At 46.0% G+C, this 13959-nt stretch overlaps 1 protein-coding gene across 1 annotated transcript in view; it reads right to left on the reverse strand.

Moving 5' to 3' along the window:
* The window catches only part of HSPA9 (heat shock protein family A (Hsp70) member 9), a 373785-nt gene that overhangs the window by 107580 nt on the left and 252246 nt on the right, over positions 1 to 13959 (reverse strand). The window contains exon 14 of the mRNA XM_086931445.1: positions 2532 to 2626. Coding sequence (XP_086787571.1) covers positions 2532 to 2626 — 95 coding nt within the window. The remainder of the gene's footprint in view (positions 1 to 2531; positions 2627 to 13959) is intronic.

The following is a 13959-nucleotide window of genomic DNA, read 5'->3' on the forward strand; positions in this document are numbered from 1 at the left end:
ATGCTCCCTCTCATTGCCCTTCCGGACCAGTCAGGGTAAATTCCCGGCAGGTCGAGTTCTCCTAATCTCCGTACACTTTTCGGTAATACAACTACCTACACCCAGGATGTGCAAGCCACGCCGGTATTTCTCGATGCCACTAAGGCCTTTGATACACTGGAGTGGCCATCTCTCTTTGCGATACTGGGTCGCATGGGGTTTAGACCCCAGTTCATTGGCCTGATCCGATTACTATACACTCAGCCCTCTGCTCTGATAAGAGTCAATGGGCTCCTGTCTGAAAGCTTACCAGTGTCACGCGGTACGCGTCAGGGGTGCCCCTCATCACCTTACTTTTCACTGTGGCAGTGGAGCCTCTAGCCGCACGAATAAGACAACGTCACACGGCCAGAGGGATTGGATTTAGCACCAGAAGCCTACTCAGCTCACTGTACGCAGATGACGTCACTTTATATATTACAGATCCCGAGATAAACTTAAATCCACTGCTAAGAGAATTTATTAAATTTGAAGGACTGGCAGGTATATCCATTAATTGGGCGAAGTCAGTCATATTCCCCCTGAAAGATAACACGACAGTCACGACTACAGAGTTTCCGCTAAAGTGTGAAATTGAGAAGGTTAAATATTTGGGCATCTGGATTAGCCGTGACCTGCAGGAGTTATGGAGACTGAATTATGGTCGGGCTGTTGACTGGCTGGAGGGTAAGGTAGCATTATGGTCTACCGATATCACTGGCCGGAAAAATTGCACTGGCCAAAATGGTAATTTTACATACATTTCTATATCTTTTCTATATCTCATCCTCGCGCAGGCCTTTTTCAAAACGATACGCTCCCTTTTGATATCGCTGGTATGGGCTGGGGACAAGCCAGGGTGTCTTGGGAACAATTGACGCTGCCGGTGACACAGGAGGGTATGGGAGCCCCAGATATGAAGCTCTACGCATGGTGTGCAGGCACAGTTTTTACATTACTGAGTTCACCCTACATCGTTTCAGTCGCATGTTGGGGTTGAAACTGATGCGGGAGAGCCTGTGCCTATAAGGGTAGCGCTGTATCAGCCACATAGCCGACCAAGAGAGGACATTGACACTGCAGCAACACTATGCTGGGCGTGGGATGGGCTGAGAAGACGGGCGGATGCTAGGATATTGTACGCCCCTTCTATACCACTAGCGCAAAACCCAATGCTGGCAGGTGTCAAAGACGTGAAAAGCAAAACAATAGTTTGCAGACTTATACCTTAACTCATTCAGGGAGCCTCCAGTTGAGATTGAAGGTCAGACTTTCCTGCTCCCCGCCAACTCTCAGCCCTGGAAAATCTGCTGCGCTTCCCATCACTTCCAAACTAATTACACGCCTTTATACACTCATACAGGAGGATGCCCCGGTGCTAAGGCCAAGCACACTGCAGGGGTGGAACGCTGAACTACCTTTGGCACCTACAGAGGAACAATGGGCATATTGTTGTTGTCAACTCACTGAGCTGTCACCTAACTATAAGCTTAGATTGATTCATTTAAAATACCTCCACAGGTATTACAGGACACCAAAAGGATTATATCATATGGGGATCAAGGCAGATGAGTGTTGCTGGCGATGCAGATATACTCCCGCTTATTTTTTTACACATGGCCTGGGACTGCCAAGCTCTTGTCTCATTCTGGTCCACAATATTCACATCCATCAATCAGATTATAGGTCTTAATTTTTCAATTTTTCATTTGCAGATATAATTGGAATATGTGAAAAATGTCCGACATCAACTAGGTAAGGCTATTTATCTAATTCTACTTTTTTGTACAATGACTGCCACAGGAACATCTATTCTCTGCCTTTATATTCAATTGCCTAATAGAATATAGGGTCACCTTCTTGAAGGTAGCAAAGGACCTTTGCCCCACTATGCTTTGGGCGTAATGTTTAGTGTGTTGAAGTTAAGCCTGAATTCCACAGAAATCAGTGGAGAACTTTCAGAACTTTTAATAGGATTACGTTTCCACAAATGCATGTACAGTGTAGCTCACTTATTTTACATTCTTTGCAGTCTGGTGATGAATTTTCAGGGTAGGCCATAGCAGTCTAAGTTACACAAACCTATTCAAGCCGTGACTATAGTGTGAGCCACCTCTCTTTAGTGGGCAGTTTGGAGGAAGAGCAAGGATTTTTTGAGAGTACACCCAGTTTTATACCATGGCCACTGGTGAGATTAAGTTGAAATCCAAATCGGGATTTTTTTTTTAGGATATAAAGGATAATTAGAAAATGTGTTAGTCAAGAACAGCCTAAAAGCAGATTAAGCAGAGGGCAGGCCGGTTGTTCATACATGGATAGGACTGGCCTGAAGGTTTGATGGTTAAGTGACAGTGTATCACAATATGAATTTAGGTAAGAGTAACGGTCACCATAATCAGTGTAAATATGTGCGAATAAAGGTTTTATATTATAGACTGACAATGTATGTGTACAATATCAGGGCACAAACTCAAATCCAACACACTGTTCAGAAAAGGGAGATTAAAATTTACCTTTTTTCGTCTATCTTCTTCAGCAAATTTCTCTGCATTTTTCACCATGTTCTCAATGTCATCTTTGCTTAAACCACCAGAAGACTGAATTACAACTGAAATTAAAGGTATACATCTTAAACACATTTTCACACTGGCTTTGAAATACTTAAATTTTTTGCAGACTAGAACTGTTCTCATCTTTCCAACAAGGAATAATAAGCACAAATGTGTTTGCTTGCATTTATTTATTTCTTCAATGTTAAAATTGCCATCAAGCACAAAGCTCAGGGGACATGCATCAGCGGTGATGGGAATCTGATGGGGAACTGTAAATAAAGTTTGGTGTTTAACACCACATATGCTTGAGGACTTTGAACAGGTTTCTAATGGGAAGGTAAGGATAATGTTACTTACCCAGTAAGCATCTGTGCTTGGCATGTAGAAGTGTAGAAACCCATGCTTGGCATACTCCAGCCATCTAGCGTTGCATCCGGATGTTTGCACTTTGTTTTTCTTCGAAGAAGTCTTTTCCAGACACAAGGTAGGCGACTCCTCCTTTTGGTGATAGAGCACATGGGCATCAACTCCATTGTTAGATTGTTTTCCCGTAAAGGGTGAGAATGGAGTGGTAGTAAAGAATAGAGATGTCCATGCATATGTATGTAAACTAAAGAGAACTTCTACAGGTACCCAGGGAGGTGGGTGGGGGCAAGTGAATCTACAGGTCTACGTGGAAAGAACAGATGCTTACTGGGTAAGTGACATTATCCGTTCTAGGCATGTGAGCTGTAGATCACATGCTTTGCATAGACTATATAGCAGTATCTTCCTAAAGAGGTGGCTATCCTGTAGCTGTTGAAGTTGTCCGAGACAGTGTTTTAAGTACTGCTTGACTCACATTGACATGTTGTCTCACTAACTCAATAGTGTTTGTTGAATAAGTTTGAATGCACTTAACAATCTACCTTGCAATACCAGATTTAGAGATAGGACTGCCCTTGTGTTATGGTGCACAAGCAACAAAGACTGGTTTAGTTTCACAAAATGATTGTTTTCTTTCGATATAGTACAAGAGTGCTCTTCTGACTAAGATGTGTAGAGCTTGTTCTGCATCAGAATCAGGTTGAGGGAAAAATACAGGTAATTCTGCCGACGGATTCATATGAAATGCAGATACTACCTTAGGTAAAAATTTGGAGTTGGCACGAAGAACCACTTGTCTCTGTGCAGCTGGAACAAAGGTTCTTCTATGGTTAGTGCCTGGAGTTCACCCACTCTTCTCAATAAAGTGCTTGCAATGAGGAAAGCAGTTTTCCAAGAGAGGAACTGTGGGTTGCATTTCTGCATGGGTTCAAAAGGTGGGCCCATTAATCTTGCGAGGACTATGTTAAGATTCCACACTGGGGCAGGTGGGAGTCTTGGTGGTATGACTCTTTAGTCCTTCCATGAAAACTTTAATTACGGGTACTCTAGATAACTAGAGATGCTGCCTATTTTGTAGATACGCAGCTATTGCAGCGAGGTGTAGGCTGATGGAAGTGTAAGCCAATGCTGACTGCTGCAAGTGTAACAGATAGCAGATGATGTTTTGTATGGAAGCATCAAGAGGGATGATATGATTGTTATAGCAATAAATGACAAATCACTTCCACTTAGCTGCATAACAAGCTCTTGTGGTAGGCCTTCTGGCTTTCCTAATGATAGCTATACAGTCTGGTGGAAGGTTTAAATAAACAAACTCTATGACTTCAGGTGCCAGATCGCGAGGTTCAGTTGTGTGGGATCTGGGTGTCTGATTTCTCCATGGCTCTGTGTGAGGAGACTGGAGGTTAAATGCAGCTTTTGATGTGAAACCAGAGACCGCTCCAACAGGGTTGTGAACCTAGGTTGACGTGCCCACGAGGGAGCTATTATGATTAGTGTGAGAGTATTGCCTGAGCTTCCGAACCACTAATGGAATGAGTGGGAGAGGTGAAAAAGAGTAGCCAAATATCCCTGACCAGTTCATCCATAGTGCATTGCCTTTGGATTGCAGGTGCGGGTAGCTGGAGGCGAAGCTTTGGCATTTTGTGTTTTGGTTTGTGGCAAATATATCTATCTGAGGGACTCCCCAAGCTTAAAAGTATGGGCGGAGAACTTTAGGGTGAAGTTCCCATTCGTGTATTTGCTGCCTCTGCATGCTGAGGAGGTCTGCAATCTGGTTGCTCACTCCTGGGAGGTGTTCCGTTAGGAGATAAAGTTTGTGGTGAATAGACCACCTCCAGATGTCTTGGGCTAAGTGGGACAGTTGGAGAGTGTGCGTCTCCCCGTTTTTGCAAGCAATACATAGCTGTCATGTTGGTAGGAACCAAGACAGCTTTACCCTCCAGGGGAGTCTAAAACGCCTAGAGAGCTAGAAAGATTGCAAGCAACTCATAATGATTGATGTGGAGCAACGTTTGCTGTTGGCACCGCAGGCCTTGCACTGTCTGTTGAAGATGAGCTCCCCAGCCAGTGAGGGATGCGTCCGCTGTGAATACTGTGTGGAACCAGGTCTATGAAGGGCCGTACTTTTGATACATTTTGAGTGTTTCACCACAGCAGGGAGCGAGGAGTACGGCTGCATACCAGCACTAGATTGGTTACTAGACCTTGCGACGGGTTCCACTGACAGGCTAATCATTCTTGAAGTGGACGCTTGTGCAGCCTAGCATGGGGGACAATCATGATGCAAGATGCCATCATTTCCAGTAGTTGCACATAAACCTGAGCTGGAACCGATTGATTGGGTTGAAACTGGAGAACTAAAACCTGAATGTTACAAATTCTGGCTGCATTGGAAAACGCCAGAGCCTTTGAGTATCTAGAGTGGCGACTAGGTAGTTAGGAGTATTGGCTGGCTGGAGATGTGATTTTAGCACATAGACTGAACCCTAGTTGACGTAGTAACTGAATTGTTCTGAAAGTGTGCTGGAGACATTGCTGGTACATGCTGGCTTTGATGAGCCAGTCGTCAAAGTATGGGAAGACATGGATGCTTGGTCTTCTCAGGTGAGCAGCTACTACCGCCAGACACTTTGTGAAGACTCTTGGGGCTGTGGTGATTCCGAACGGGAGTACCCTGAACTGGTAGTGTTGACCCGCTAACACAAACCTGAGGAATATGCAATGAGCAGGGTGGACTTGAATATGGAACTATGCGTCCTTTAGGTGTAGAGTAAACATAATTTCGCCTTTTTGCAAAAGAGGTAGTACTTGTTTAAGTGTTACCATGTGGAAATGATCAGACTGTACATAAAGATTCAGTTCTCTGAGATCTAATTGGTCTGAGAGAACCATCTTTATGTCACTTCCTCTTGTCTGTCAAACAGTCAATTCAGCTCTCGCTGACTGGTCTCTCTGTGAGGGGAGGGCGGCCTGATCTGTATCCCTCTATAGCTCTTTTGTGTGTATGGCTCTTTTTGATGCAAACAGTAGCATTCAGATACCTAAAACTTTACTCAATCCTGGTGATGGTGGCTCTGTTCACCACACTAATGTGTTATGTTGTGTGTATTAGTAAGTATGGTGAAGTGGTGGTACGGGCTCTATAGCACCTTTTAGAAGGAGAGACTGTACCTCTTGTTTGAGGAGGTGTAGGCGATCTAGTGAAAGTTTGTGTGACTTTGGGGGAATGTTTGGAGGAGTGTTGGTGAACTCCAGGCAGTAACCAGAACGGATAATTTGTAGTACCCACTTGTCTGTTATTGACTGACTAATTGGTAGGAAATCTGAAAGTCTTCAGACAGGTGTTAAGTGGTGGGGGAGTGTAGGCAAGTCACTATTGTATTGGAGGGAAGGAGGTTAGTGTGTTTGAACCTCTACCCCTGCCTTTGCTGTTGTTGCCTCTGTAATCCCCTTTGAAGTAACCCTTAGAGTTAGAGGGTTGGTTATTACCCTTGTAGGTGGAGGTGGTCTCTGAGGAGGTATTCTTGGAGCCTCCGCGGTAGAAAGAGTGCTGAAAGGAACCACAGGCTTGCGTGAACTGAAGGGCTCCCATTGATTTGGCCACTTCAATGTCTTTCTTCGTCTTTTCACAGGGTGTGTTTAAAATGGAGGTTTGAACCCAGATATGCGGAGCCATGCGTGCCTCCTTAAAAGGACACTGGTGTTTACAGCTCAAGCAGCAGCGTCTGCAGCATCTAGGGAGCACCTGATTGCATTGTTTGAAATAAGTTGTCCCTCCAGCACTAGGTCTTGAGCTTTAGATCTATGTTCTTGTGTCAGAAACTGGATCAATTGCTCAATCTTGTCACAATGCGCACAGTTGTATAGTACGAACGCCTGAGTGTTAGAGATGCGCCAGAAGTTTGCTGCCCGAGAGGCCACCCTTTCCCCCAAAGCTTTAATACGCTTGGATTCTTTATTTGGGGGTGGATCATCTCCTGTAGTTTGGGAGTTGGCTCTTTTTCGTGCACTGGACACAACCAGGGAGTCCAATGGTAATTGTTCCCTTACATACATTGGGTCAGATGGTGCTGGCTTGTATTTCTACTCTAGGGTAATATCACGAGCCCTGACAGGGTCATTAAAGATGTCATCTACATGCCTGATCACTCCTTTGAGAATGTGTAGTGTGTGTGTGATGACGTGTGCTGCTAAGGGTTTCAAAGAGAAAATACTCTTCGAGGGATTCTTTGAGCAGCGGCACCCCATGTAGTTGGCAGCTCTACCCAGCAATTCAATGTAACTTGCACTGTTGTCCGGTGGAGAGGGCTTGGTAGGGTACAAGTCAGGATCATGGGATTTGGGCAAATTAGTTTTTTAGTTGTCCCATGGGTCTGTAGGTACTGGCTGATAATCGTTCTCCCATCCCCATTGCCATCCCCATTATCCTAGCTGTCAGGTGTACGTGGTTGTGAATGCTCAGGTGAAATTGTTAAAAGTTGAAAATGAGGGGAAGGGGGTTATGGAAGAGGAGGGGAAGGGTTAGTTCCAGCACTTCTCTTTCTCAAAGTTATGTGATATTCCTCTTCTGTATCAGTCTTTCTTTTTAAAGTCACTTTGGTGGTAATATGTCCAGTCTTTATATGAATGTACAACAGCTTCTGTTTTGGGTCCGGTTTGTCGATCGCAGCGTTGAAAATATGCTTTTTGGTGATTTCTGCCTAATAGTGTGGGTCGGAGCCAGACTTCGGTTTCAATCCAGAGTGTTTCAGCTCAGAGCTAGATTTGGAGTAAGGCTTTTTGGAGCCGGAAGGCTTTTCTGTAGGCTTCTGTGCCGAAACAGAAGGCGGGGCATCAGAAGCGTGGTTTCAGTGCCGACCGGGGCCCCAGGGTGTGGCTTGGACAGGAGCCTTCTTTTTGTGCTGGGTGGATCTTGGGACAAGAGACGATCTGTACGAACAATAGTTACTTACCTGTAATCTGTGGTTCTCCAGTATTGGTGTCTTTCATAGATTCACATGCCTGAATCATTCCCCGTCGTCGGAGTGGGAGTCCCACGGTACATAAAATAGCAATAATATGCCATAAATATGCAGTAAATACCTATTAGAATAAACCAGGAAGTAAAGTAGCCCAGCTACAGTAGGAAAAAAACTTCCACATCTATGACTATCATAGTCATTTTGTATAGTCCAAACTACAGCCAATCAGGCGCCAGCACCCACCAGAATGTTCTCCCCAGAGGCTCAGGCTCTCAGATTTTCTCGCAAGGAGTGAAGGTAACCCAAAATAGCCTATCAGAGCCTCTGAGGGGAGGTGGGCGGGTTTCATGTGAATCTATGAAAGACACCAATACTGGAGAACCACAGATTACAGGTAAGTAACTATTGTTCTTCTCCAGTATTAGGGGTGTCTTTCATAGATTCACATGCCTGAATCAGAGTAGTTAGCAGTACATCCTTGTCAGGCAGATGATCATGTTTGTCAAGCTTGACAGTAAATAGTACATAAAACAGTATAACTGAATATACACATATTGTTTACGCATAGTAGAATACAATCCTGCAAGCAAATGTAACAAATATAGCATAAACAGAGCCTGACAGTAATAAAGGAGGTGGGAAACAGAGGCTCACCTTATTTGAAAAGGTTCCGCAGGACTGCTCGACCCACAGACGTATCTGCTTCGCTGGCTGTCTCCAGACAGTAATGCTTGGTAAATGTATGGCGACTAGCCCAAGTAGCCGCTCTGCAAATTTGCTGAATTGGAACTCCAGCAAACAAAGCCGTTGATGAAGATATTGCTCTTGTGGAATGAGCTCTAGGAGCTGTTTGCAGCGGTCGCCCCGCTTGCATATGACAAAAGGCAATGGCAGAAGAAATCCATCTTGCAATTGTTTGTTTAGAGACTGCCTGCCCCTTACGAATAGCACCGTAGGTGATGAACAGCTGATTGGAAGAGCGCAAGGCGGATGTTCTCTGCAGATAGAATTTAAGACATCTCTTGACATCCAAGGTATGCAATGTCTTTTCCGCTTGTGACTGCGGATTAGGAAAGTATGTTTTCAGAATTATAGGTTCGTTGAGGTGGAATTCCAAGGGTACCTTGGAAATGTACTTTGGATTAGTGCGGAGCACTACAGAGACGCTTGTAAATTGCAGAAAAGGCTGTTGAATTGTAAAGGCCTGGAGGTCACTGACTCTTCTGGCGGATGTCAATTCCAGTAACAATGCTACCTTCCACGAGAGATATTTGAGGTCAGCCTTGTGAATGGGTTCGAAAGGATGACGCATAAGTTGTGCCAAGACCACGTTGAGATGCCACATCGGAGGAGGTCGACGTACTGGAGGGAACATCCTAAAGAGTCCTTTGAAGAATTGTTGTACAATCCTAGCCGAGTACAAGGAAGTAGTACCGTCTTGCCGATATCTGGATATCGCTGCCAGGAACACCTTTAAAGTCGCGTGAGATAGACCTAATTTTGCCAAATGTAGGAAGAACGGTAGAATCTCTTCCGGCGTTGCTGAAAACGGGTGAATTCCGTTTGCCTGACACCAGATGCAGAAACGTCTCCATTTTAGACTGTAAGTCCTTATTGTGGACGGTGCCCTCGCCTTGGCCAGCACCTCTTTGCATTCCTCTGGGATGTTCAAGTGGGCGAACTCACGGTATTCAGGCGCCAGGCTGCTAATTTCAGAGATGCTGGATCTGGGTGACAGACCTGACCGTTCTGCATACTGAGTAAGTTCGGGACTGGATCCAACTGAATTGGTTTGTACTCTGATAGTAGGAGGAGTTCCGTGAACCAATACTGGCGCGGCCATCTGGGTGCAATCAGGATTAGTCTGCACGGTTCCTTCTTCATTTTCCGCAGAACTCTGGGTACAAGTGGGATTGGTGGAAATGCGTACGCATAACTCAGGGACCAGTCCAGTGAAAACGCATTCCCCTGAGAGTCTTTTTGGGGATGCCAGCTTGCAAAGAGCTTGCATTTGCTGTTGGTCCTCGTAGCAAACAGATCTAGGTCTGGGCGACCCCATAGTCGAAAGATGTGATCCACCGTTTGTTGATGAAGCTCCCACTCGTGAGTGGAGACCTTCGTCCTGCTGAGTGTGTCTGCTAAGACATTCTCTATACCTGGAACGTGCACCGCTTGAAGATGTACATCGTGTTCCAAAACCACGTCCACAACTCCTGAGCTTCCTGGGAGAGGAGGAGAGATCGAGTTCCCCCCTGCTTGTTGACGTAGTGCATGCTTGTTGTGTTGTCCGTTTTTATCAACACATTGGAACCCTGAATGACTGCATGAAACGCCTTGAGCGCCAGAAAAATGGCTCTCAGTTCCAAGCGGTTTATGTGCCAACGCTGTTGCAGGGCAGACCACTTGCCACTGATAGTGAGGCCTTGAAGGTGCGCTCCCCAGCCCTCGAGAGACGCATCTGTCGTGATGGTGAGGCTTGGTGGCTCCTGGAGAAACGCACACCCCTTTTGAAGATGTCGTTTTTGCGCCCACCATCTTAGTGAGTTTTGCATTATCGGTGTGATCCTGATCATATCTTCGAACATTCCGGAGACCTGTAACCACTGCAGGGTCAGTTCTTCCTGGAGGGGCCTCATTCTGAGGCGACAGTTCGGTAGCAATGGGATGCAAGAAGAGACCATCCCCAGAAAGGATTTGAATATCCGAACAGAAACTGACTTTTTTGACAACAGTTTCTGTGCCATGTTCTTTATTCTGAGTTGCCTCTCCTCCGAGACAAAAGCTCGAAGTCTCTGAGTGTCCAAAGTTGCTCCCAAGAAAGCTTGTCTTTGCGACGGTTCCAGTTTGGATTTTTCGTGGTTGATGGAAAGGCCCAGGGATTTGAACAGGTGTAGACACTGTTGTAGATGCGAATGAACGACTGCTCGAGAACTGGCCTTTATAAGGCAGTCGTCTAAGTATGGGAATATTTGGATTCCCTTTAGTCGGAGATGCGCCGCTACCGGAGCCAGAACCTTGGTAAAAACTCTCGGCGCCGATCGTAGTCCAAAAGGAAGAACCCTGAATTGGTAATCCCTGCCAGCCACCCTGAAGCGCAGGAACTTTCTGTGGCGAGGTAGAATTGGAATATGGAAATATGCATCTTGGAGATCTAAGGTGACCATGTGATCCCCTGCTGCCAAAAGATGCAATATTTCCTGGAGCGATAGCATTCTGAATGTTAATCTTCTCAAGTACTTGTTCAGAGCGCGAAGATCTAGAATCGGGCGCCACTCTCCATTCTTTTTCCTTATTAGAAAGAATCTGGAGTAAAAACCCATTCCTCTCATCCTTTGAGGCACGCTCTCGATCGCTCCCTTCTGCATCATCAATCTGATTTGAGCAAATAATTCCTTCAGGTGAGCTGGTGGGGGTCCTTTTGGAGAAACATTTGGAGGAAATTTTTCGAATTCTAGGGCATGACCCCTGGACACTATGTCTAGGACCCATTTGTCTGATGTTATTGACTGCCAACTTGAGTAAAATTTGGATATTCGCCCTCCAATTTTTTTTTTTTGAATAGGTCAGTGGTGGCGGCAGGTGAAAAATTTCATTGTCTTTTATCCTTTCCACGGTAATTTGCTCTACCCCTGTTTTGGGGATAGGAAGGCTTTCTTTGGTTGTAAGACTGATAGCGTTGAGTCTGGTATCTTTGGTTGTTTTGCCTGTAAGAGGGTTGCTGGCTATATCCACCTCTGGTAGAGGACATTCCCCGTCCTCTCGCTCATCGAAAGGGCGGCTTACGAAATTGAAGAGACACTAAGGATTTCGCAGTTTCAGAATCCTTCTTTATAGTCTGTAAGGCTTCCTCTACCTGAGGTCCAAACAGATATTCACCATCATATGGCAAATCCAGCACTTTATGTTGGACTTCTTGCCTAAAAGAAGTAGATCGCAGCCAACCCTGCCTGCGAAGAACCGCAGCTCCTGCCAGCTGCCGAAAACCTGTTGAAGCCACATCCACAGCTGAATCAATAATCTCCTCCGAGATTCTTTGGCCTTCATGAAGTATCTTGAGCGCCTCAGCCTTTGAAGGTTCAGGTAGAAGATCAAGATATGGTGCGATATCAGACCACATTTGTCGGTCATGTCTTCCTAGGATGGCCAATGAATTTGCCGCTCGAACTGTCGTAGCCGCCATTGTAGATACGCGTTTTCCTATTGAATCCAAGCGTTTGCCATCCCTGTCAGGTGGGGCTGTCAGCGGGGACGAGGGATTCCTAGCCCTCTTTTGTGCTGCTTGAATTATTACAGAGTCCAGTTTTGGCTGTCCTATAAGGCATGCTGGAGATTTGTCTGGTGCCCTGTACTTCTTTTCTAAACGTGGTAGGACTGGAGGAATGGACGCCGGTGTTGCCATGACCTTAATCCCCTCCTGCCAGATGAAATCAATAATGGGAATTGACTTAATCTGTTTCCTTGGCTGATCTTTAAAGTCATAAAGAAAACAATCTTGCTCCTTATGCTCCATGTCTATATGAAAACGTTTAGTGGCGCGTTCCATCAAGAGATGGAAGCTAACCACGTCCACCGGCGGAGAAATCGAAACTGCTTGGCGCGAAGGGGAAGGTGTGTGTTCCTGATCTTCATCTCACTCCGACTCATCTTGAACCTCACCTTCCTCCCTTTGTTCCTCCTCCTCAGAAGACAAAGGATCGACTCCTTCCGCCTGTACCTGTGAAGCAGGTGATGTTGGAACTATTGGCTGCAAACTTGGTATCGGAACCTCAGTGTTAGGAGTAGTTGGCTCTGAGCACGCTGTGTCTGAAGGTGGAAACCTTCTGTAGTAATCGTCCAACATGTATTGAAGATTGGACAGTAAAGCCATAGGCACTTGTGTGAGTGGCAAGGAATTCACCTGGGACGGCATCTGCCCAGTTGGATGATCATCCTCCTGTTCATCCTCTTTTAACTGGATATTCAATTCAGAAGGACTTGTAGCCGCTCCGAACATCTGATCTGTTTCTTCCTCACTATCCGAGTCCAAAAGACGGTCAGGAACTTGCGTCGTCGGTTTTGGTGTAAAGAAAACCGTAGACGGAGACCATACTTGCAACGCGGTACAGGATGAAAGTTGCGGCGTCGATGGCGCGTTTTCCATTGTGCCAGTGGCCGATATCATTGACTCCTTTGAAACCGTCGTCGACAGGATGGATTTCGTCGACGGTATGTCCTTCGTTGGTGGTATGCCCTTCGTCGACGGTATGTCCTTAGTCGACGGTATGCCCTTCGTCGACGGTTTTATCTCCGTCGACGGCACGCTCCTCGTCGACGGTATGCTTTTCGTCGACGGAGTGGTCTTCGTCGACGGGATTTTCGTCGTCGACGAGGAGGTCTTCGTCGACGGGAAGCTAGTCGTCGACGGGATTACCTTCGTCGGTGGCAGCGCCGTCGACGATGCTGTCGCTGCCGATCTTCTCGATGACGGCAAGGCTTTCAGACTCGATGTCGACGAGGAATCGACGACGGCCGTCGTCGACGAGATAGGTCTTACCGTAACATAGACCATGGTTGGAGAAGACGCTGCTGTCGTCATAATCATTGACGATTTAGGAGATGAGAAGGTCATCGTCGACGGGGAAGAGGCGTCGGCGAGGTTTTCGTCAACGAGCTGACAGTGGAAGGCGTCTTAAAAGACGAGTCCTGAGAAGAACTCTGAACAGTCTTCTGAGGCAAACTCTTGGTGGACTTTTTATGAGAAGAACTCTCTAAGCCTTTGCCTGAAGGGGCAGCCTTTGAACAGGAAGGCTTGTCAGAACCCTTTGCAGGTTGATTTTTCTTAGCAACCTTAGCCTCAGAAGATGGTTGAGTTTCAGACGCAGGCCTCTTTCTAGACACTGAAGTGGAACCCGAGGCAATACTGCCAACTTCAGACACAGCCTTATCTGAATCCTTTAGCCTTTGTAGCCACAAAAGCAACCGACCCTCTCTGTCTCTGAGGGTCTTTTGAGGAAATTTCCTGCAGATCTTACAGTCTTTGACTAGATGATCTGGGTAGAGGCAATATATACATTTCTCAT

The sequence above is a fragment of the Lissotriton vulgaris genome, chromosome 7 (assembly GCF_964263255.1).
Source record: "Lissotriton vulgaris chromosome 7, aLisVul1.2, whole genome shotgun sequence".
NCBI lineage: Eukaryota > Metazoa > Chordata > Amphibia > Caudata > Salamandridae > Lissotriton > Lissotriton vulgaris.